The 25,477-nt window shown below is 40.6% G+C and overlaps 1 protein-coding gene across 2 annotated transcripts in view; it reads left to right on the top strand.

Annotated features, from left to right (window-relative positions):
* Nucleotides 1-8,842: 8,842 nt before the first annotated feature.
* Nucleotides 8,843-25,477, top strand: part of KIF5A (kinesin family member 5A) — a 40,163-nt gene continuing 23,528 nt past the window's right edge. The window contains exon 1 of one of the 2 annotated variants that reach the window (XM_006897582.1): nt 8,843-9,224. In XM_006897582.1, coding sequence (XP_006897644.1) covers nt 9,096-9,224 — 129 coding nt within the window. In that variant the 5' untranslated portion in view covers nt 8,843-9,095. The remainder of the gene's footprint in view (nt 9,225-25,477) is intronic. The other variant, XM_006897583.1, reaches the window with a different exon arrangement.

Below are 25,477 nucleotides of genomic sequence, written 5' to 3'. Positions count from 1 at the left end.
TGTCTGCCAATTCCTTTCGATACAGTGACTCAGTATATTCTTTCCATCTTCTTTAACATTCTGCCAAAAGCATCCTTGATTATAACAACTCGAGGTTTGAATTTGTTCTTCAGTTCCTTGAGCTTAAGAAATGCTGAGCGAGTTCAGCCCTTTTGATTAAGGACTACAGCCTTCAATATTGATTGAAGTTCAACATCAAGGAAACAAAGATTCTCACTACTGGACCAATTCGCAGCGTCATAATAGACAGTGAAGGGATTGAGATTGTTAACTGATTTAACTTGCTTGGCTCCATAATCAACATTCTTGGTACCAGAAGCCAGGAAATCAAAAGACTAACTGCCTTGAGAAAGTCTCCTGTCAGGAACATCTCCAGAGTACTGAAGAGCAATGATGTCAGCCTGGAGACTAAGGTGTGCCTGATCCAGGCCATGGTCTTTGCAATTACGGTCTATGCATCAGAAAGCTGGACAATGATTATGGATGATAGAGAATTCATGCCTTTGAGGTGTGGTGCCGGAGAAGAGTATTGAATACACCATGGACCACTAGGAGAACAAACACATTCATCCTGAAGAGGGTGAAACCAGGCTGCTTGGAGGCAAGGATTCTAATATTAGGCATGTTGCAAGGAAGGACAAGTCCTTGGAGAGGAACATCAAGCTTAGGAGGGTGGAGGGACAGTGCAAGAAATCTATCTCTGGATGAGATAGATTGACTCAGTGACTGGGGGTGAGTGTGTGGGAGACAATGAGGTTGGCTCAGAACAGTGCAGGGTTCAGAGCTTTTGTACATAGGGTAGTTATGACTTGATGGCACCTAACAACAACAACATAAATTTTAATTTCGGAAAAACAGCCAATAGTTTTTTGTATAAGTATACCCATTGCTGTCTGGGAACATGTTGTTGTTAGGTACTGCTACGCTATCAACAGCAGATTGAAATCTTGTCCTATCCTGTATCATCCTCACGATCTCCAGCAAGCTCAAGCCCTTGTGCAGTCCCTGTGTCAGTCTTCTGAGTATCTAACTTTCTTTCACTGATCCTCTATTTATCCCAGAAGGATGTCTCTCTCTCAAGGATTGGTTCCTCCTGACAACATGCCCAAAGGAAGTGAGGGAAAGTTTCACCTCTGTGGAGCACCCTGGTTGCACTTCCTCCAATACAGATTTGTTTTTAGTTTGGCAGTCTGTGTGATATTCAATATTCTTTGTCATACTGCAATTCAAAGGTATGATTTCTTCTTTGGTCCTACTTTCACGTACACAGGGAGCATTTGAAACTACTATGGATTGGATCAGGAAGCTCTAATGGCCTAGTGATAAGGAGCTGATCTGCCATCCCAAAAGCACACGGTTTGAATCCACCACCTGCTTCACAGGAGAAAGATGCCCAATCTCCTGCCATGGGGTTAAACAGCCTTTGAAAACCTCCTGGAGGATCACCTGTGAGTTGATTTCAACTTGACTGTAAACAACAACATGGATCAGGTGCTGCACCTTATTAGTCTTTAAACTGATATCATTACTCTTCAGCACTTTGGAAGTGTCATTGACTGCAGATTTCTCCAATGCAGCAAGTCTTTTGATTCTGTGATTACTGTTATGGTGGAGGTTCATTGTGGACCCAAATAAGATCAAATCAATGACAATTTCAATCTTTTCCCCCCATCTATCATGATGTTGTCTATTAGCCCAGTGGTGAGGATTTTGTTTTCTTGATATTGAGATGAAATCCATATTGAAGGCCCTATAGTCTTTGATCTTCAGTAAGTGCTTTGAGTCTCCACTTTCTGCAAGAAAAGTTGTGTCATCTGTATAACACAGGTTATTGCTGAGTTTTCCTCCAATTCTGGTGTCACATTTTTCTTCATATAACCTAGCTTTTTGGTGTTTTATTGTTTGTTTTAATCTAGCTTTTTGCATGATTTGTGCATTATGCAGATTAAATAGCTATGGAGAAGGGACAGAATCCTGTAAAAAGTGTGTAAGCAACATGAAGATGGCTGAGTTTGACCTCTACCAATTCCACAAAGAGTAACTGCCCCATCAACAGCATTCCCAGCACAAAACTAATTCCCATAAGGCCAGACATGGTTGCCTATTTTCCTGTATCTACTTCTGCTAAATCTAATACCAATCTTGCAGCTTTATGGGATCCTAAATCTGTTGGAATAGCTACACAGACTTGACAGAATCATACGCATGATTATGAAGTTTATTAGAGAAGTATACTGTTGAGTTGGAACTGAGTCATAGCTGATCCTCCAGCAGGTTTTCAGAGGCCTTACATTGCACAAGAGGAGATTACTCATTTTTCTCCAATGGAGCAGCTGATGAATTAAAGTCACATGCCTTTGGGTTGACAATGCGTCTTCCTAACACTAGCCTACCAGTGCTACTAGGAAATTTTATAGACCACAATTCAGATTGGCAACAGGATACAATTTCATAGTCAAAGAAACTTCTAAAGTGTACTCACAGATTTCAGCCTTTATCCTTGACGCTTTAGGCCATTGTTACAAAGGTCTCTTCTTCTTGTGTACTCTGGAACTGGAACCTACTCATAGATGACCCTCTGGTGAATTTTCAGAGGTGATAAGTTGCACAAGAGGAGTTTGCCCATTTTTCTCCTGCACAGCAGCTGGTGGTTTTGAACAGCATACCTTTGCATTGTTGACACAATTCCTTATTTAAGACACCAGAGCTACCAGTAGACCTACCAGTTATGGGTCTCATCATCCCAATCCTCCAATCTATCAGCAAGCTTGGGCAAAGGCTCCTAGCTTTGGTTTCATGGAGTAGCAGTCCCAAGGTCAGCTCAGTTTCAAGTCTGATCTTTAGTTGTCTGCTGCAGCTCCTGTAGGCCCCATCTGAGTGGCACAGGAATATTTGGTGGTGAGATTCCCTAAATTCTGATGCTAAATCAGCTCAGTTTAATGGTTAGGCAGTCCCCTTGTGGATCCCGCCCATCTATGTGGTAAAATCAAAGTAAATGGTTGGAAAGGCTATTTTGAACAATAAACCCTTGGCACCACAAACCTTGATGTACATCTTTCCTGATTTTAAGCCATGCAGTCAGTATCCCCTTATTTTGTTTAAAAGACTGCTGCTTGGTCTATGTACAACTTTTGCATGAAAACAATTAAATGCCTTGTGATTTTCAATATTATCCATAATTTATTATTATATATGCAGTCAGATTCCTTTATATGGTCAATTGTTGTTGTTGTTGTTATGTGCCGTTGAGTCGCTTGTGACTCATAGTGACCCTATGTACAACAGCTCTAAACTTTGCTCTGTCTTGTGCCAATCGCACCGTCTCTGACATACCCATCCCGATTACCCCAATCACTGAATCAATCCACCTCATAGGGGGCCTTCCCCCTCTGCACTGTCCCTCCACCGTACCAAGCATGATGTCCTTCTCCAAGGACCTGTCCCTCCTTGCAACATGTCCAAAGTATGTTAGACAGAGCTTCAGAATCCTTGCCTCCAAGGAGCATCCCGGTTTGGCCATTTCCAGGATGAATCTGTTTGTTTTCCTAGCAGTCCATGGTACCCTCAATACTCTTCTCCAGCACCACAGCTCAAAGACATTAATTCTCCTTCTATCGTCCTTAGTCATTGTCCAACTCTCTGATGCATAACAAGTGATAGCAAAGACCATGGCCTGTATCAGATGCACCTTGGTCTCCAAAGAGACACTATTGCTCTTCAGTACTTTGGAGAGGTCCCTAACAGCAGACTTTCCCATGGCAATATGTCTTCTAATTATTAATAAACATCTTCCTGGTATTCTCTATTTTTCTAGTTATTTGAAACTCATATTTGACGGAACAATATTTTTCCAGGTTTTTCCTCTAAAACCTCCTGTCTTTTTCATCTAAATTTGGCAATCCTCTTTCAAAGTTCATAGAATAAAAAAGTGATGGTTCAAATTTGACTACCCACACTTTTGTTCTTAACCACCAAAAGTTTCCAGACTTAAGAATTTCACAGTTTAATAAAAGTAAAACAACAATCCTTTTTTAGGATAAACATTGAATCTTCACCTGATTCTTTTACTAAGTACCAGACCAAAACCTACTGCCCTAGAGTTGATTTCAGCTCATGATGACCCTCCTAGTCCCTGAGGTTACACTTCTCTACCAGAGGAGACTGTCCAGCTTTGTCCCACAGAGGGGTTTAAACAACTGATCTTTCAATTAACAGAACAACACATAGCAAACTATGTTGTCAAGGCTTGATACCTTTGAGCTGTGGTGTTGAAGAAGAGTATTGAATATACCATGGACTACTAAGAAAATTAACAGGTTCATCTGGAGAGGGTTAAACCAGGCTGCTCCTTGGAGGCAACGATTCTGAAGCTTCATCTGACATATTTTGGACATGTTGCAAAGAGGGGCCAGTCCTTGGAGAAGGATGTCATGCTTGGGAGGATGGAGGGAGAGCACAGGAGAGGAAGACCCTCTATGAAGTGGATTGATTCAGTGACTGGAGTAATGGGGGTATGTGTGTCAGAGACAGTGAGATTGACACAGGACAGAGCAGGGTTTAGGGCTGTTGTATATAGGGTCACTATGAGTCACAGGTGACTTGACAGCACATAGCAACAACAGCAACAAGTACATTTAAAAAATAAAAATTATCTCCTATCACTATTTTTGCTTAATTGATAAATAAGTCTCAATAAAACCAATTCTTTTAAGTACAACATATCAGTTTTATTAAAAAGTCACCATATTAATTTTTAACTAGTAATTTATTGTGGTTTTGGTAAAAATTGACACCACTATTAAGGTTCCTTTTTGACAGTTTCCAGGCAAATTAATTAATGACATTAGTTAAAATATTCACATTGTGGGTTCAACGTATTTTTAAACTGTGTTTTGGCTGCTCTGTATCCAGTACTCTAGTTTCCCTAGTCTTTTGTCCAATCTGTGCTATAGATTAAACGTTGACTTTTTGGACTCATGTGGATGGGTTTGTTGTGTTGGTTTTCTGTTTCTTTTGTTTAGTAGAGTACAGTGTATGCTGGGGGTAAGGGATTATCCAGCAACCCTCCATAGACAGGAATTTTGAAAATATTTCACTGTGATGCTGCCTTGGCACTTTTGGGGCTCTGAAGTTGAGATCTGTCCTGAGCTTGTGGGATGCTGCAATACTTGGGAACAATGCCAGACTGATTTTCGCCTATTTTCCCAAGTTGGGAACTTACTTTCATTTTATCTACAGTATTCTGGCTCTTCTCCAAGCCTTTTTGCTTCTTTTTCCATAGTCTTTTTTTTTTTAAATTTTTTTTATTTTATTAGTGTGTGTGTGTGTGTGTGTGTGTGTGTGTGTGTGTGTGTGTGTGTGCTGTCAAATCAGATCTGACTGGTACAGGAGGAGATTGTTCCTCCTTCTCCAGGAGAGCATCTGGTGGATTTGAACTGTGCACCTTTGAGATTGCAGTGCAGCTTCTTGCCACTAGGCCACCAGAGCTCGCCTCTTCATAGTCTTGTCATCCAATTCTTTATGATGAACTATTTTTTTCTCAGATCGCTCAAGTTTCAGATGGGTTAGAGGAGTAGATTTGACAAAAGAAACCCCCTTCAAATGATCTCTAAGTTACTGGATCTTGTCTGGCCAGTGCATCAGCATCTTACCCTTGCTCTACAGTGTCTTAAGTGATCTTAGACACTTTTCTATTGCTGGGCAGAGTCTCCATCTCCTCCTCCCTCTTTCATCACTCTAATCCTCCCTTTAGCCTAGAGCTTCAATTCCTGAAGTCTAACTGTGTTGGCTAGTAAAGACTTGGGACCTGAGGGGGTAGGAAATAAATTCAGCTTGCTTCTTGGTAGGTCTGCTCAAGGCCTGCAGCAGATCTGAAGTGGGAGGAAGAAAGCCAAGGCATCTTGGACTTGGTTTTTGCCAAGGAAGGAGGGGAAACAAAGAATAAAGGTCTGAGAAAAGGGCTGGGATGTTGGTACTTTATCAGTTAACTGGAACAGGAAATACACCTTCACAAAGATACCTACATCTATCCACATTCAACGGTGAACTATCATCTTACCCAGACAACAGTATCAAAGTTCTATAAGACAGCAAACAACAAAAGCTGGCAAGGGTGGGGAGACACTGGAACTCTCTTACATTGTTGGTGAGAATGTTAAATTGTTCAACCACTATGAAAAACAATTTAGAACTTACTTTAAAAAGTTAGAAATACCATTTGACTCAGCAATCACACTATTAGGTTTATATCCCAAAGGAATAAAAACTACCACATGAACATATTTATACATACCCAAGTTCATTGTATTGTTTACAATAGCAAAGAGATGGAAACAATCCAGTGGCCATCAGTGGACAAATGGAGAAAGAAACGATGGTATATATGTTGTTGTTGTTTATTGTCTTTGAGTTGAGCAGGAACAAAAGGCCTCTACAACTATTGACATTTATCAAAGTTCATAGAGTTTCCAGAGGCAAGTTATTCAGGAGTGGATGCCACTTCTGTTTCTAGACTTGTCATAGAATGTTATTGGTTGAGTCGCTTGCAATGCATAGCAACCCTACTATGTACAGCAGCTCTGAACCCTTCCCTGTCCTGAGCCAGTCTCATTAATTCTGACACACCAACCCCTATCTTCCCAGTTACTGTTTCAATCTGTCTCATCTGGGTTCTCCCTCTCTTGAGCTGTCCATCTAGCCTTCTGAGCATGATGTCCTTCTCCAAGGACCGATCTCTCTTGTCCACGTGCCCAAAGTAAGTGAGGCAGAACTTCAAAATCCTAACCTCCAAGGAGAGACTTGGTTTCATTCTCTCCAAGACAGACCTATTTGTTTTCTTGGCAGTCCATGGTATGTTCAAGACTCTTCTCCAGCACCACAACTTGAAGGCATCTATTCTTCTGTCATCCTTAGTCATTGTCCAACTTTCTGAAACTTAACAAGTAATTGAGAAGACCATGGCCTGGATTAGGCGCACCTTTGTGTCTAGACTGACATTGTTGCTCTTCTGAACTCTGGAGAGGTCCATGACAGCAGATTTCCTAATGCAATTTGTCTTTTGATTTCCTGACTGGTGATATTAAGAGTGTTGATTGTGGATCCAAGCAAGCTATAATTGTTAACAACCTCAATCTCTTCTCCATTTATTATGGTGCTGCTAATTGTCCCACTGGTGAGAATCTTTATCTTCTTGATGGTGAGCTTCCATCCATATTGAAGACTACAGTCCTTGACCATTTGCAGCAAGTGGTTCAGGTCTTCTTTAGTTTCAGCAAGCCAGGTTGTGTCATCTGCATAGCATAGGTTGTTAATGAGTCTCCCTCCAATTTTGATGCCACACCCCTTCCCATAAAGCCCTGCTTTCCAAATGATCTGTTTTGCATACAGATTGAAAAGGTATGGGGACAGGATGCATCCCTGATGCGCTCCTTAATTTATTTTGAACCCTGCAGTGTTTCCTTGCCCTGTTCTGAGGACTGCCTCTTGGCCCAAGTATAGGTTTTGTGTAAGCACAACTATATCTGTCTATCTATCTATCTATCTATCTATCTATCTATCTCAACACTTAAAAAATGTAAAGAGCTCATGTAATACTGTGTATTAGAGTACATTATGTTAAGTGAAATAAATCAGTCACTAAAGGACTATAGATTTACACAAAGGCATGTTTTTATGAAAAGCTAAAGATTTACACAAAGAATCATACTTGGATGATTACCAGAGATGAGAAGGAAAAGAGAGGGGAGTAAAAATTAATAAATAGAGAACAAATACTTATTAGTTGGGTAAAGGAAAAGGCAATATATAAGGAATTGATGAGACCTAATTAATTACATTAATCAATTGTAATTAATGTTATGAAACAATGTATATGAATGACAGACTGAAAACAATATGACTTGTAAACTTTCACTCAGATGAAACATAATATCCAAATTAAGTAATATGCAAAGGCAGGTAGTTTGGGGATACTAGCTCCTATGGAACAGTGCTGGGCAGTCTCCTCCAGGTGTGATTTACAGCCTCTGAAAACTCCTCAAAGGGTCAATTATGAAAGGGCTCCAATTTGAGTGAAAAGAACAACAATAAAACTACAGGCAGTGTGCAGGAGTGAGAACTACATTGATATGAAAAAGATTTTGAAAGGATGCAGATGTTTACCCTAGGGGTCCTCTCTCTGACTTTACCCATTCCTTTCACCTTCATTGCCTCTGACCCCCTTGTCTCTAGGTAAACTTACTCCCATTCACCTGCATCCCAGTCCCAATTTTAGGAGGCAAAAATAAGAAATGTATCTGCTTTTGAATTCTTAAAAGCTCCGAATGGTGCTTGTCTTCTGTCAAACTGGGGACTTTGTTGATGTGTATGTTGGGGAGAGAAAAGTATATAAACGGACTCCTTAACTTCTAAGAATGGAGCCCTACCTCAGTGGAGATACAGGCACAAGTTTGAGTGGGCTGGGAATTTGGCATCTGCGTGTGAGGAGTGGGGAGGGAAAATGGGAAATGCACTCCCAATTTAGAGAAAGGACTGTGACAGGGGTAGGGGATACCCCAGAATCTAAAGGGAAGTGGAAACCTTTCTGATCCTCTTCCTTAGACAAAATCCACCTCCGACCCTTTATTTTCTTCCAAGGGGGAGGGGAGACTGAGAAGGGACAAACAGGTCGGGGGAGGGGGAAGCATTGTGCGCACTGGAAGGGCAAGGTTGCCCTGAGGTTGAGTGGGGGAGTAAAGGCAAGTAGAGAACGAAGGTCTCCGCGTTGGGTGGTCCCAGCCGAGCAAGTGCCCCCGCGGAGTAGGCCCCGCCCCCTGCTCCTCCTCGCGGCCCCGCCCAAGCCCGCAGCGCGGCGCTGCAGCGCGAAGGGCGGAGAGGCAGAGCGCCGCGAAAGCACCAGCCGCCAGGTCGACCGCCCGCAACCCGGTGCCGCAGCAGACAAGGCGCGCTCGGGTCCTGCTTCTCAGCCCTCGCCCCGGCGCCCCGACAGTGACCGAGCTCCTTTCCTCCGCCGCAGCCTCGGCTGATCACCCTCCTCCTTCGGAGCGCACATCACCCCGGCAACCCCAGGAGTGCCCAACCCCACGTCGGCGACCACCATGGCGGAGACCAACAACGAATGTAGCATCAAGGTGCTCTGCCGATTTCGGCCCCTCAACCAGGCCGAGATCCTCCGGGGGGACAAATTCATCCCCATTTTCCAAGGGGACGACAGCGTCATTATTGGGGTGAGTGCTGCCCCTCGAAAGGGTTTTAGGATGGGGGCGGGAATCCGAATCTTAACACTAAGAAACCTGAGCCCCTGCCTGTTATACTGCGCCCCCTTCTTACCACTCATCCTCCATCCTTTTCGACGCAGCCCCTCCTCTTCCCCCGCATCAGGATGCCTGGGTGTGGCCTGGCCTGGCTTACGGTCTGCAGAGTGGTGATGTTGGGGGGTGACTTTCCTGGGACCAGGAGACCCATCTTCTCATTTCAGCTTTCTACAGGGTCCCTACACCTTTGAGTATTTTTCTGATGTTTTCCCTCTCGCTCAGGGAAGGAACATCTTCTCTTTGTCATAGGCTCTGATTTCAGCCCCCACTTCCCTGTAAAGGAAAAGACTAGTGGATCCAGGGCTAGGCGAGAGGTCAGCAACGCAGGATCTCCACAGAGATCTGAATGAAAGTGGTTTCCAGGACCAAATCCTCCATCATCCTCTGAATTAGTTACAGCCTGGACTTGGGGGGAGGGCACAAATGTCGGGAAGGGTGTTCTGGGAAATGAATACATTGATGCCACACCCAGTTTGGGGGAATCTCTGGGGTCCTAAGGAAATGTCTGCCTTTTCCTCCAGGAGCAGTGGGGTGATTTCAGACTCCTAACACTTCACCTTTAACAAGTAAAATTGTCCGTATGCTAGGAACCCAATAGGTACATTGCTTGTTCATCCTTTATCTTGATGATTCACTAAAAACTAGCAAGCTACTACTGTTCCATCATGAGTACCTTTAGTCATGGAGGAGAATGGGAATAATGTTTATTGTATGCTTGTCTCTGTATGCGTATTATTCAATTGTCAAGACATTACTCTGAAGTAGAGATTAATATTTCCATTTTACAGATGAGGACACTGAGGGCCAAGGAAGTTAAATGACTTTCTCAAGGTCACACAGTTAATTTATTGAACCAAAGGCAAATCTCTAGATTACCCTTCCTTTCCAGTTTTCTATTCTGTACCTTTATCTGCAAAGGGAATTCCTAGGCCTCATCCACTGTGCTTTGCCTTGGCTGGTAGGGACATCAGGCTGTGGGGTGCTAGGGTTGAGTCCTATGGATCTCAAGGGATACTGGGCCAGGAAACTGTGGCCTTGCTTAAGAAGTGAGGGCCAGCTTTGAGGGTTGTCCCTAAGCTTCTCAAGGTCAGGGACACTGCTTATGTATCTTTGACCCACAGTCCTTGGCACAAGGCAAATAGAAGCATGCTTGTTAGAGGAGATGAGGGAGCCTTAGCTCTTCAAGTCAAAGAGAATACAATTTTGAGTAAACACATCTTAGGAATAGTCATGCTTACCCATCTCCAAGGGCCCCAAGGGGGACTATGCTACCATCCTATGCCTTCACAATAATGTGATTTAAATAGATTCTTTGTCTCTGTGTGTGTGTTCCTATAGGTGTATTTGAGTTTATGTTTATTTGCCACTCAGAAAGTGTGCCAATGTTTCTAAAGCTCAGAATCTTAAACCTTGTCCTGAGGGGCCTTGGAATCTGGTCAATCATACCAGTCTACAGAATATCTCAAAAAATCCTGGATCAATGCTTAGTAGCCTGGGTAGCAGTTAATAACTATGAAAGTTGGAACTTGAACCTCCTGTCCCTCTCAAACACTGAGAAACAGGAGGGGGTGGTTATGAGGGAACAAATCCACAAAAAAGACCTCCACTTTTAAGTCCAGTGTCCTTGCCCCAGAAGATATTTCAGGTAAGTCTGAACTACTTTAGGCCCTCTGAGCCATCCTAGAGGTGGGCATAGGGCAGGGGGTGATGCTGAGAGGAAGAGATATGTTAATGTGTCAAATTGTCTCAGCTAAATAGGAGAGGCTCAGTGGAAAGTGGAGAGGAAAGAGAGATGAAGCAGTGTTGGGCTGGGCTGCTGTTTCAAATGGTATCTCCGCTCCATATCTGGTACTTCCTTGTCTCTTTCTTCTGATATTTGAAGACCATACCTTTTCCTGCTTTGTATCTTTCCTGTCCTGTCCTGTCAATCTCTTGGCCCAAGAGAAATGCTTCTACGGGGCCATTTTGTTCTCAGCATCCTGAGAGCTTGCCTTACCAGACTTACTAATCCTTCTCTGTTCAGGAGAATGAGAGCTGTAGGAGAAGGGATTCTGAGAAGACGCTTGAGGGTTATAATAAAAGAGGAAAATCTACCATCTATCCCTTTTATCTTTTCCCCATTAGTTTCCCTTTAGGGGCCAGTGTGTGGGGAACTGTCAGAGGAATTAATGGAGGCAGCTGTGAAGGTGAGAGAGAATAATATTTCCAGATCCAGTCCCTACTCCTTCCTGTAAATATATTTCTTTGCTTCTGCGGCATTGCGGCTAGCTCTGGCCTTTATTGTCTCTTATGTTCATGGGCTTTGTTCTGTTTGGCAACGAGTAGGATAAGCTGAAGACACAGCTCTGTGAATTTTGTCCCTCCCCCACTCCTCTGCCTTCTACCAGGAATCTGGGGATCTGGGGGGTGGGAGGGTGGGGCTTGTCAAAAGCTAATGACCTGAGTCATAGTAGAGGATGTCTGGGTTACCACCTATGTAGTATTCATATTGTTTTGCTTTTTGTGTCACTCAGAATCCCACTGTGACTGTCACTGAATACTTTTATGTGTCTCTCTTTCATTTCTGCCTTCTTCTTCGACTGGCCACCGTGACCCAGTGCCTGTTATCTGACTGTTGCATCTCTCCAGGCCCTAGAAATGCAGTGCGAGACATGAGAGGGATGACAATGAGGAGGAAAACAAAAACCACAAACATCCACATTTTTCTTTATTCAGCTGTCCGATACATGTTGCAAGTTCAGGTCTTCCAGGAGTTAAATGAGTTTTTAAGGAGATAAAAAACAAGGAACATCAAGTCCCTCACTAGGGGAAGTCTAACTTGAGGTCTGCAGAGTTAGTTATTAGCATAGTTTGGGGTGGTCCAGGATTACTTTGATATTGGAAGAAGGGCAACAAGGGATCCTGTTAGCACTGGGGAACCTTTTGAAGGAAAATTAGAGAGGGGAGATAATATTTGGTAAGGCCAGTGTCTCTCCAGTATTTCTATGGCAACCATCCCCAGGGGTGTCACCATGGAAATCAGGCCTAGTGCTTAAAGTTCAGCCTCTACCAGGTGCTTTACCGAGGGTTGGAACAGGCTGGTCATCTCCAGGACCCTGTGACCTTAGGCCTTTCCATGCACTTTAGTCATCACACATGATGGAGCAGTAGGTGTTGGGATACACAAGTGAACAAGGAGGCAACAGGGATCCTTAGGGTGGGATTTAAGGGGAACAAAAAGGTTTGGGATGTGGGATTCTGAAGAAAGACTGCAGAGAAAGCAGTGAGGAGTGCACTGTGGGTGGGAGAAAGATTGACTCTCGGGACATTTCTGAAAGGTGAGAGGGCTGTGTTTCCAAAATAATAGGCTGATACTGCACCAACCCTGTGAGGCGAGGATAGAGGATAACAGGATAAGGAGAGAGATCTCTCTGAGAGGATGGGTGAGGAGCAGAATCCTTCTGAAAATAGAGTTGAGGTTTGAAAAAAAGAGTGATGAAGGACTTTAATGCAGTGCGGAAACTTTTGGAGACAAGCCCAGGTTGACGGGTAGGGCTTAGGGGGAGGGGATGAAAAGGCCATGATAAGAATCTGGTGCAATGTTAGTCATTTCTGTTCATTGATCACCTTGGTGATGTAGATCTGGGGTCAAATTACTTGGATTTGAAAATGCTCCATCATTTCTTAGCTGTGACTCTGTGGGCAAGAAGATATCTCTGAGTCTCATCTGTAAAATGGAATAATAATAGTACCTACTTCATAAGATTGCTGTAAACAGTCATTTAAAAGATAATGTTTATAAATTGCATAGCATAGTAACAGGCATAAACTCTTGGTAAAAGTTATATGCTATTTTATACAAAGTAACCTGATATCATTGTGTTTAAGCACAGAGCTGCTACCTGAAAGGTCAATGGTTTGAGCCACTTGAGAGGAGAAAGACTTGACTGTATGCTTCCATAAAGATCATAGTCTTGGAAACCCTATGGACAGTTGTGCACTGTTTGTAAGGTCAAAATGAATTGGAATAACTCAGCAGCAATGGGTTTGGTTTTGTTTTGGGTTGTTTTATATATTGTCTCCCCACAAGCCTGTGACAAAACCTTCAGGTCTCTGGTGTTTTCAATACTCTCTTTCCCCATCAAAATATCCTTGTGGTTGCCGATTGCCATCGAGTCAAGCTCGACTCATAGCGACCCTATAAACAAAAGACTTGAAGCCTTTCTAAAACTGTTGACGTTTCTCAAAGTTCATAGTTTCCAGAGGCATGTTGTTCAGGAAGTGGATGCCACTTCTGCTTCCAAAATACTTGTTAGGTTCTATCAAATCAATTACGACTCATAGCAACCCTATTAACACATCTGAATCTTGCCCTGTCTGGCACCATCCTCACCATCGAGCTCATTGTTACAGTCGTTGTGCCAATCCATCTTGTTAAGGATCTTCCTCTCTCTCTGGCCTCCACTTTTCCCAACATGATGTCATTTTCCAAGGACTGGTCTATCCTGATAACATGCTCAAAGTATATGAGGCTAGGTTTCACCATCCTTGTGTCAATGGAACACCCTGTTGCACCTCATCCAAAATGTATTTCTTGTTCTTTTGGCAGTCCATGGGGTATTATGCTGTACTTTTCTTCAACACCATCATTCAGAGGTACTGATTATTTTTCTGTCATTCATTTTCTAATTTTCAGTTGCATATAAAGCAATTACAAATACCATGTCTCAGATAAAGTGCACCTCGGTCTTTAAACCAATATAATTACTCTTCAGCACTTAGGAGAGGTAGGTCATTGATAGAAGATTTTTCCAATGCAACACATCTTTTTGATTTTATAACTGCTGTTACCATGGTGTTGATTGTGGATCTGAGTAAAATGGAATCAGTGGCGACTTCAAAAGCTGTACTTCATTAACTAATGGCCTGTGGTTTAGGAACTGCATTTGGTATAGGGTATATGAGGGATTCCTTGCCTTTAAGAAACTCTGTTTAGGTAGTGGTGATCCTCAACCTGTTGAGTAGGGGGGAAAAGATTAACTTCTACTAACTATGCACACACTCTGCCAGATTTGATAAGGCATTCCCTACCACACACTACCATCTGTTAAAAGCAATTATGTGTAATGAGAGATGTGAATAGTAGAAATATTTCACATGTGAATAGTCAGAGGCAGAAAAAAGTGAAAAACCACTAGTTTAATTATTTTCAGGAAAAGATCCAACAAAATTAATTCATCCTGAGCTGTTCATAGGGTTGCTATGAGTTACAGTCCACTGCATGGCGCTTAACAATGATCTTCAATAACAGAAAATGAATTAAAGAAATAAATACTGGAAAATAAATTTCTAGTAACAGAAACAAAAATCTTAAGATAAAGGAAAATAGAAGCCCAACCCTAAACCTAGAATTTAAGGGCTCAGCTATGAGGAAGAAGGTGGGTAGCAGACCTTTCTAGAATTGTTGAATTTATAATCTTTGTCATATTATTTCCCCTCCCTATGAGATTACTAAATACATCCCTTTCAGGCTGTTAGATATTTTACCATGACTACCTAAGAAACTCACCCTCCTTCCTTCTTTGCCTTTTTTTCTCAGCCTATGTTAAGGAAAGGGCAATAATTGACTTCAGCATTTGGAGAGCACCATCCATTTTAATGCATGCACAGTGCTTCCTGGAATCCTGTGATTGGGGGAGAGTGAGAGGGAGTGTATATTGCTGCCCATTTTCCCAGGAGGGAAGAAGGCACAGTTAAGGAATTATGCTAATCCCTTAGGCAAGATGCCTGACTGCATAAGGCATGGATGGAGATTTTGGTTGAGGAGAATCATCTGCCTGAGGCAGGCATGTTTTGTTTGTTTCTGTTTCTTGACCACTGACTGGGAGGAATATTTAGGTAGGCTTAGCAATTACAATTCAAGAACTAAGGTAGATATTTCTATAATAACATTAAAAAGAATATGATTACAATACTAGTAATTTTAATTGCCTTCAAAGTTAAAACAAATCACATTGAATAAACCAGAAACCCTGAGTTCTCCCTCCTCAAGAAAACTTATGTTGTCAATTTGATGTATTTGTTTCCAGTCTTTTCCCTGCATATATACATATAATAATTTTAATAAAATAATACATGCTGTATGGTGTTTTATTACCTATTTTCCAATTTTTTTCACTTAAAATATTGATGATTTTATGACCTTAAATATTTTTACATGATTTTCCTTTTTAAAGCTTTTTATTGTTATTTTAGTGAAAATTTAAAAAGCAGATTGGTTTTCCATTAAATAGTTCATACTCATTATGTTTTGTCACGTTGATTATAATGGTCACATTGTAATGGCACTGTTTACACTTTCTCCCTGTTTCCTGTTAATCATTTGGCCTTTTTTCCCTATCTTTTCCTGCCTTCTGAGCTTTATCCCTGGGCAAACGCTGCTCTTTTGATTTTGTATGATTGATTATTCTAGGGAATTGATCGAGTTATAAGCCTCTCAGTTATTCTACTGAAAGTTGAAAGGGTGATTTCAGTTCTAGGCGTGAAAGGTGACTAATGGTCATATTCTTGAGTGTTCTACCAGTCTCTATCAGACCAGTAAATCTTGTATTGTTTTGTTTTGTTGTTGTTGTTGTTATGTGCTGTCAAGGTGCCTGTGACTCATAGTGACCCTATGTACAACAGCTTTGAACCCTGCTTTGTACTGAGCTGAACTGATTGTCTCTGACACACCTACCCCCATTATCCCAGCCACTGAATCAGTTTATCTCATCCTAGGGTCTTCCTCTCTTATGCTGTCCCTCCACCCTTCCAAGTACCCTTTTCAAGGACTGGTACCTCCTTAAAGCATGCCCTGAGTACGTCAGATGTGGCTTCAGAATTCTTGCCTCTAAGGAGCAGCTCTGGTTTCTAGGATGAGTCTATTTGTTCTTTTAACAATACTGGTATATTTAGTATTCTTTTTGAACACCACAGGTCTGACATGGATTTTTTTTTAAAAAATTGTCTTTTTTTCCCTAATTATCCTTTGAGTGAAAGTTTATACAGCAATCGGTTTTCCATCCATGATTTTGAATTTTGTTCCTCATTTTTCTCCCACTCTATTCAAGGACTTTCTGCTTTGATTCCTCTCAGAGTGGTCAGTCTTAGCTGGACACCATCTAGTTCTTCTGGTTTTAGGATCATTCAGACTAAAGTTCATGCAGTCCTTTGAACTAAAAATAGTCTTTGACTTTCTGCACTCTTCTTTGCTCTGAACAGCAGAAACCAATAGTTATACCTTTGAAACAATTTGACTTAATAGGTTTAAACTTTTATTTTTAATAGGTCTTACATGTACCTATAAGACCTATTAAAAATAAAATCATGAGGCACCTGTTGCAGAAGATCAAAGAATACACCCTTCAATATGGATTACATCTCAATGTAAAGAAAACCAAGGTTCTTCCCACTGGACTAATAGGTACCATCATGATGAATGGAGAAAAGATTGAAACTGTCAACAACTTTGTCTTACATGGATCCATAATTAACACTCTTAGTACCTGCTATCAAGAAGTCAGGAGACATGTTGCACTGGGAAAATCTGCAGTTAGGGACCTTTGAGATAATGTCAGTTTGAGGACTAAGATGCAACTGATTCAGGGCATGGTCTTTCTGATCACTTGCAATGCATCTGAGAGCTGGACAATGAATAAAGATGACTGAAGAATTGATGCCTTTGAGCTGTGGTGTTGGAGAAGAGTGTTGAACATCCCAAACAAATATGTCTTGGAGAGGGTGCAGCCAGAGTGTTCTTAGGAGAAGGACATGATACCTGGAGGAAGAGGGGAAGACCCTTAACCAGGTGGATTGACATGGTCACTGCGCAGTGAGCTTTAAAGTGTCAGGATGTGTGAGGATGGCACAGGATAGGACAAGATTTAGATCTGTTGTTCATAGAGTTGCTAAGGGTTGAATTTGACTCAGTGACATCTAACAATAACAACAACATGTATATACATATGGTAAAGTTCAATTGACCAAAATAAGTTAAGCTTTTTACCTATTCCTCTTTCCCAGCATTTCAGTTTTCCTTTCAAGAGGCAATCATATTTATCAGTTTCCTATAAATACTCCCCAAAACGTATTTTATAGTCACTCTTTCATTCATTGCCATTTAACTTGAGTCAACTCTTAGCTGAACTTCCATTGGGTTGCCAAGGCTGTAAATTGCATGGGAGGAGATGGCCCATCTTTCTCCTGTGGAACCGCTGGTGGGTGTAAACTATCAGAGAAGTGTCATCTTTGAGTTAGCAGTGGCACCACTCCCTATGTGCTAGACCACCAAAGCTCCCCCTATTATACATGTATAAGCAAATACATATATGCACAGACACGAATGCATGAGTAATTTTTTTAACCAAAGGTAGCATATGGTCCAGCATCTTGGTCTTTGGTTTTGTTTTTTTTATTTCCCCCAACACTTAACAACAAGTCTTGGAAATCTTTATATATTAGCAAATAAAGATCTCATGCTTTCTAACAGTTGTGTAATAATGTGTTATAATAGGAATATATTAAGCTTTATTTAACTAGACCCCCATTGATGAACATTTTAGTTATTTTACTCTTCTGCTATTACAAATTACTGAATGACCTTGAATATACATATTTTGCATATGGGCAGGATTTGACATAAATTTGTAGATGTGGACATCATAAAGAATATGTATTTGAAAATTGGGTGGCTCTAAATGCCTAATTGGTAGGGAGTTATATTGCTAACTCAAAAGTGGTGCCTTTCTGGCTGTCCAAATCCACCGGTGACTCAGAAAGGGAAAGATGGGCAATAGCCTCCCATGCAGTTTATAGCCTTGGAAACTGAATGGAGAGTCAGCTATGAGTTGATTCCAGCAACGCAGTAAGTTAAGCTTAAGAGCTAATTTAAAAATCACCTTTTTCAGAATTGGCTTTGGTTTATACTCTCACCAGCAGTATATATAGGTCTCTATTTCTTCAAAAATGGTATTTCATATTTTTCTTTTTTCAAATGAGTTGGTTTAATTCCATGTGGTACAGAGTTCTGGGCATAACAAAGAATGAAGAGGCAATTCTGACAGGATTCTGGATTGTGTTTACTTTGACTGCACAGCTAAGATCAGAATAGCTGAGTGAGAACTGGAGATGGACCATCAAAGGGTTTCTTCTTCTTCACTGTTTCCAAAAGTTTCTTCTTAAATGTACAGCAGGCTCCAAGACAACACTTCATTTTAACCACAGGTCGCAACAGATGTTATAGCAGAGAATCCAGACGTTTTAAAAAGGAACGGAAATAAGATTCATCATTGCCTCAGTCTTATTTTTTTGCCAGATTTCTTTTTTTTTTTTTTTTGGCTCTTTTCAGTTTATTGCATGAAAGTGTTACACTAGTCCAAGTTAAAAGTGGACCCCAAATGGTTACATTATACAAACTGTGAAGTTTTACACTTGTGACAAGGGACAGAAGGGAGATTTTCTACTCATTGCAAGGAAATCCTCACTTAAGTTTCAGTGAGCCACAAGCACTTAAAAGCCATGAACCTTCAGCTGGTCGTCCTTAGCCAGTCCAACCTCTACAAGGAACTGGCACATGTTCTTGTCTGGTCACCCTGTAGCTGAATTACTTCTCCATATTCTGGATGCTCAATTACAGTACCATTGCAGGCAAACTTCTTAAACGCCTTCACTAGTTTCTTTTTATCGTAATCATCAGCGATCCCTTGGACAGTTGTAAGGGTCTTCCTGCCGTTTCTCTGTTGAATTCTTATATAGATATAATCCTCAGTCCCAGCAGGAAGCAGGTCATCACCCTTGCATCAGCAAAGGGGTCGAAAGAGTGGAGGTTCTGGACAGCAGACATACGATACGATTCCTTTTCCTCGGTGGAAACGGCCTGCGGAAGGCGGTGGCGGGATAAGGCGGGCAGGGTGGACGAGGGGCCTTGAGGGGGAGGCAGCTGAGTCCTCGGCGGCGGCTCAGTGATTGGGGCAGATTTCTTAATTCCACTCATGGCCAGGAGATCTTTGCCCGCAGCCTTCACTTTTAGCTCCTTGAATTTCTTCTGTTCTTCTTTTTGTTTCTGCTTGAGAGCCTTATCTTCCTCTTCCATCTCCTTGGTCTGCTTCTTGGGCTGTTTCAGGGGCTACTTCTTACCACCTTCATGGCCAGACATGGTGCCAGCCGCCCCTCCCCAGACCTGCTGCCAAAAACGATTTCATATTTTTTCTTAGGCATTTATCTTACCAAGAGTGAGGTTGAGCATCAATTCATGTTTAAGAGCTATTATAATATTTTAATAATGTTATATTGAACAGCAGTTACTGAAATATAATTATATAGCATAACAGCAGTTATTGAAATATAATTTATATAGAGTACACATCTCAAGTAGACAACTTGATAAATTTGACATATGTAGAAACCTGTGGAGCCATTACCTGGACAGTTATCTAGAACAATCTATCACTCTTATATGCTGCCTTATGCCTCTTTACAGTTGCCATCACTCACCCCCAAGTAACCACTATTTTGACTACTATCGCTATAGATAAGTTCATCCATTCCTAAAAGCTTTGTATAAAGGGATATGTGCTCTTTTATGTCTGACTTCTTTCACACAGTTCCTATTATGATGTCATTTTAAATAGTAAACAAAAGAATAAAATATATGCCAATGCAATAATATAATTTCTTGTATTAGCCGGTACTCCAGATGTTATTCCTTAGAGTTGCTGTGATTGTCATTGTTATGTATCATCAAGTCAACTACAATTCATAGTGACCCTATGCACAATAGCTCTGAACCTTGCTCTATCCTGAGCCAATCTCACTGTCTTTGACACATGTACCCTCATTACCCATCAGTCCATCTCATTACTGTATCAGTTCATCTCATCCAGTATTTTCTTCACCTGCACTGTCCCTTGACCCTTCCAAGCATGATCTCTTTATCCAAAGACCAGAACTGTCATCCAAACAGATGTATGTACACCCATGTTTATTGCTGCGTTATTCACAGTAGCAAAGAAATAGAAGAAACCTTAGTGCCCACCAACAAATGGATGGATAGAAAAACGATGAGAGATATATTTTCACACAATGCAGTACTATGCAGCTCTGAAAAATAATAAACTCATAAAACATTGCACAACATAGGTGGCCCTGGATGACATTATGCTCAGTCTCAGAAAGACAAATACTATATAACACTACTGTTAGGAAGCCTCACTGACGTAAGAGGTTGGGAGAAGAATAGGAAAATAGTGGATAGATAATGAACACTATATTGTAACAGATGAGGGAGAGAACTATTTAAAAGGAATATATGATTAGGTATTATATATAAGACAGTGGCCCAGAATAAGAGGTACATTGCAAAAAAGGACTGAAGGAGGAGGAGGGGAGGGAGGAAATTGTACAATAACGAATGATTTTTTTTTTTAAAGAAAGTGAATGGGGGGAGGAGGAGGGAGGAAAATGAGCAACAATGAATGAGTGAAAATCCAACTTTTCTGTAAACTTTCATTAAAATCATAATTAAAATTAAAAAAACCCCAACACACCAAACAAGACTGGTCCCTCCTGGCTACAAAGTATGTGAAATAGAGTATCAAAATCCTTGCCTTCAAGGAACAACTTGGTTTCACTCTGTCCAGGATAGACTTGTTAGTTCTCTTGGCAGTCCAAGGTATGTTCAGTACTCTTGTCTAACACCACAACTCAAAGACATCAAATCTTCTTCTGTCATCTTTGGTCATTGTCCAACTCTGATGCATAGCAAGTAATTACGAAGACCAGACCTTAGTCTCTAGGTTGACATCCTTGCTCTTCAGCACTCTGGAGAGGTCTCTAATAGCAGATTTTCCTATGGAGTTCATCTGTTATAAGCATTATGGTAATAAGTATCTTTCTATTTAAATTTTTGCTTATGTTTTTATTTCCATGAGGAAGCTCTTACCCTATTGGGTAAGGAGTTGCACTGTCCACCCAAAGGCAAGTAGTTCAAATCTACTAGTTGCTCTGTTAGAAAATGATGATCAGTCTCCTCCTCGGCTATTTATAGCCTCTTTCAGTGGTGTCGGTTCCAACTCGGTGGCACATAACAGTGACATGATTTTCATAGTGTAAATTCTTGGAGGTAAAATTTCTAGGTCAAAAGGTACATACAATTTAAGCCTTTTGACTATGTATTTCTGAATTGCCTCCATTAAAGTTGCACTAATTTACCTTCTGGCCAACTACAGTTGATTTTTGTTTTCCAGTTTATCAGTAAAAAAGAATTTTTGTTTCTTTTTCTGTGAAGTTGTTGAATGTCATTGATGAATATTTGTATTTCTTCTCTGTTGTTTGGACCAAACTATTGACCATTTTCCTCGTTTTAGTTTTTTCTTTTTTGTTATAATTTATGAGAGTTCTTTTTTTGTGGTAATAGTAGCCTCTTGTTTTTAAAAGCCTTAACTTTTCTTATTTAAAAATGTTATATTTTTGTCTTTAAAAAGTTTTAAATATAAAAAAGCAAAAGCTGCTAAAATCCAAAGAAATACTACTACCATTTTTCTATTATATATGTAATATTGTTTATATAGTATACTATTTAAAGTACTTTTTTTTTTGCTTGACAGTATTTAAGGCACACCTTGCCATTATATTTTCTTACATAATACTATTTAAAATTTTTTTCCTCTAAAAGCCATTGTAAAACCCTTGAATATTGCAGATAAAGTATAGATAGTAGTCCCTGTTATGCTCCTCAGGGATAGTCATCTTAAATACTCTGTGTATTGAAGAAAAAAGTAAAAGTCTACCACGCAGTCAGAACCAACTCATAGCTGACCGGTATATTTCTGAAGCTACACAGGAGGAAATTGCCCACATGTCTCCTGAGGAGCTGAGGAGATATATATATTAGTGGAGTCAAACTTGCAGAGGCTTGACCTTTGGGTTAGCAGTGAGCTTCCCTATGGACTAAGCCACCAGACTGCTTTACTGTATGTATAGTTTCTTATATATCTTTTAAAAAAACTACTATTTTCTCTATGTGATTAAAAAAGATTGCTCAAAAGGTTAAATGCTTTATTTCTAACCAAAGGTTGCTAGTTTGAACCTACCCAGAGGCATGCACCTTGAAAGTCAAGCCTAACAATCTGCTCCTGAAAGGCCACAGTCTTGAAAACCCTATGAAGCAGTCTTATTCTGTACACCCGGGGTTGCCATGAGTTAGAATTGATTCAACTAACAATAACAACAACCACCACCACCACCGTATTATACATGTTTTTGTCTTTTCATTTAACAGTCAATCTTGGACATCCCAATGTGTGTCTAAAGCAACCTCACTCATTTCAATGATGTTATATTATAGAAGTATTATAGCCATGGACTGCTAGGAAAACAAACAGATTTGTCCTGGAGAGGGTTAAACCGGGTGGCTCCTTGGAGGCAAGGATTCTGAGGCTCCGTCTAACTTACTTTGGACATGTTGTGAGGAGAGACCGGTCCTTAGAGAGGGACATCATGCTTGGCAGGGTGGAGGGACGGCGCAGGAGAGGAAGGCCCTCTATGAGGTGGATTGATTCAGTGACTGGGATAATTGGGATGGGAGTGTCAGAGACAGTGCGATTGGCACAGGACAGAGCGGAGTTTAGGGCTGTTGTACATAGGGTCGCTATGAGTCGCAGGCGACTCGATGGCACATAACAACAACAACAACAGCATAGCCAAACACCTCTTGGTCTATGTTTGGACTATTTCTAATTTTCCTTAAATTCAAGACACTGTAGTGACGATCCTGCTACATATATCTTAAAGTGGTTAAGTAGGTCTTCAACAGGGGAAATTCTAAACACCAGAATTGCTGGTACAGAGTATGAGCAGTATGGACGTTTAAATATTTAAGAGAAGTGTCTTCCAGCAAGCTTGTGTCGATTTACAGTATTTCCTTCACTGTACAGAGGATCTTTACAACTTCCTTTCCTTTGTGGCTTCTGTTCTTGTGACCTTCAGAGGCTTTCACAGATAATTTTGTTCCATAAGCCAGATAGGGAGCTCTGGTGGCCTAGTGGCAAGAAACTGCGCTGCAATCCTGACGGCACATGGTTCGAGGCCACCAGCTGCTCTGCAGGAGAAGGATGGCCATCTCCTCCTGTGTGACTTATCTGCCTCTGAAAACCCACTGGAGGGTCAGCTATGGGTCGGTTCTGACTTGACTGTACACAACAACAACAACAACAACAACAAACCAGATAGAAATATTTTTAATATAAAAAGAATATTTATTAAGTAAACCAGTATAAAATAAAAAATTATATTAAAAAAGTATATTTCTACAACCAGGAGAGGATAAAATAGATGAATGGACCTTCTAACAATCAAATCTCTATGCACATCCAAAAACTTCCCCAACAGGGTAAAAAAGGAAGCCACAGAAAAAATATTTGGTAATGACATGTCAGACAAGGGACTTATATATAGAATTTATTAAATACTTGAGCACCACAACAAGATAAAGGTAAATAACCCAATTAAAAAATGGGCACAGGCTATGAACAGACACTTCTCCAAAGAAGACATTCAGATGGCAAACAAACACGTGAAGAAATGTTCAAAATCTCTAACTCTAAGAAAGATGAAAATCAAAACAACTGTGAGATATCATCTCACTCCAGTAAGAATAGCAAAATTTAGCAGAACAGCAAACATCAAATGCTGGCAAGATTGTGGATAAACTGGAACCCTTACTCACTCTTGGTGGGAGTGTAAAATGGTGCAACCACTATGGAAGGCTGTATGGAGCTTTCTCAAAAAGTTGCAAATAGAAATACCATTTGACCCAGCAAGTCCACTACTGGGAATTTACTTACCTTAAAGAAACCATAACTGCCACCCAAGCAGATATATGCACTCCCATGTTTATTGCGGCTTTGTTTGCAATAGCAAAGAGCTGGAAATAACTCAAGTGCCCATCAGCAAACGAATGGATAGAGAAGCTCTGGCATATTCACACAATGAAATACTATGCAGCATTGAAAAACAGGGAACTCAGGAAATATGCAAAATGGTTGACCCTGGAGGACATTATGCTGAGTAAAATATCTCAGTCACAAAAGGACAAATATTGCATAGGACCACTGTTATAAAATGGGACTGACATCAGGGTTGAGGGAAGACAGAAAAGGAGGGGAGGAATGATGTATATTGCATTGAAACAGATGAGGGAGAGAACTGTTTAAAAGGGATATATGATTGGGTATTCTTGTTATTACAGAAGTCCAGAGTGAAGGCTGCATAGTGGGGTGGACTTAGGGGGGAGGGATTGCATAACAATTAAAGAGTTTTTCTTTCTTTTCAAGGAAAAGAGTGAATTGGGGGGTTGGGGGTTGGTAGGGAGAAAAGTGCCACAATGAATGACTGGAAACTCTAAGTCTCTGTAAACTTACATGAAAATTAATTAAAAAAATTAAAAAGTATATTTCTTAGTTTTCATTTATGCCAAGTATGTTGTTGTTTGTTATGTGCCGTCGAGTCGTTTGTGACTCATAGCGACCCTATGCACAACAGCCCTAAACTGTGCTCTATCCTGTGCCAATCTCATTGCCTCTGACACACCCATCCTGAGTATAAAGAAGAAAATAATGCATGAACATCTCCCCCTTTTTACATTAAAAATAATAAATACTTGCAAGTTATTTTTATGGTGTAAACAATGCAAAGTACAAAATGAAAAAGGAAAGGCTGTTCTTTCGTAGTTTGTCTCTATAAAGTAACCATTTACAATCTTGTATTATAATTCATTCTAGAAAAAATTCTACATATATCAACACAATATTGTAGACATACATAGAACCGTATCTCTGGCTTGTCATGTTTTATGACTTTCCTTAATTACTTTAAACATGTCTCCTAAATTCTGATATCCATAACCTAGAGATTTGCATTTCAATTCCATAAAGATGGACTCTAGTAAAATAATTTGACAACTTAGTTATAGTCTCTTTACTGAATGGAAAACACAGCAGTAAAGTTTGTCATGTATGATAGAAAATACAACATAGTCTCATTTAACCTTACCTGAGGTCTCTTTTTCATCATGATTATCTTGATTTTTGGTTGTTTTTTAAAAATTTTATTATTTTTGTGTGTGTGTACTGTCAAATCGGATCTGACTGGCA

This window comes from Elephantulus edwardii, unplaced genomic scaffold (genome assembly GCF_000299155.1).
Source record: "Elephantulus edwardii isolate Elephantulus edwardi_28Jun2011 unplaced genomic scaffold, EleEdw1.0 scaffold00212, whole genome shotgun sequence".
Lineage (NCBI taxonomy): Eukaryota > Metazoa > Chordata > Mammalia > Macroscelidea > Macroscelididae > Elephantulus > Elephantulus edwardii.
Note: the sequence above shows the minus strand (reverse complement) of the source record. Positions and strands in the feature narration are given on the sequence as shown.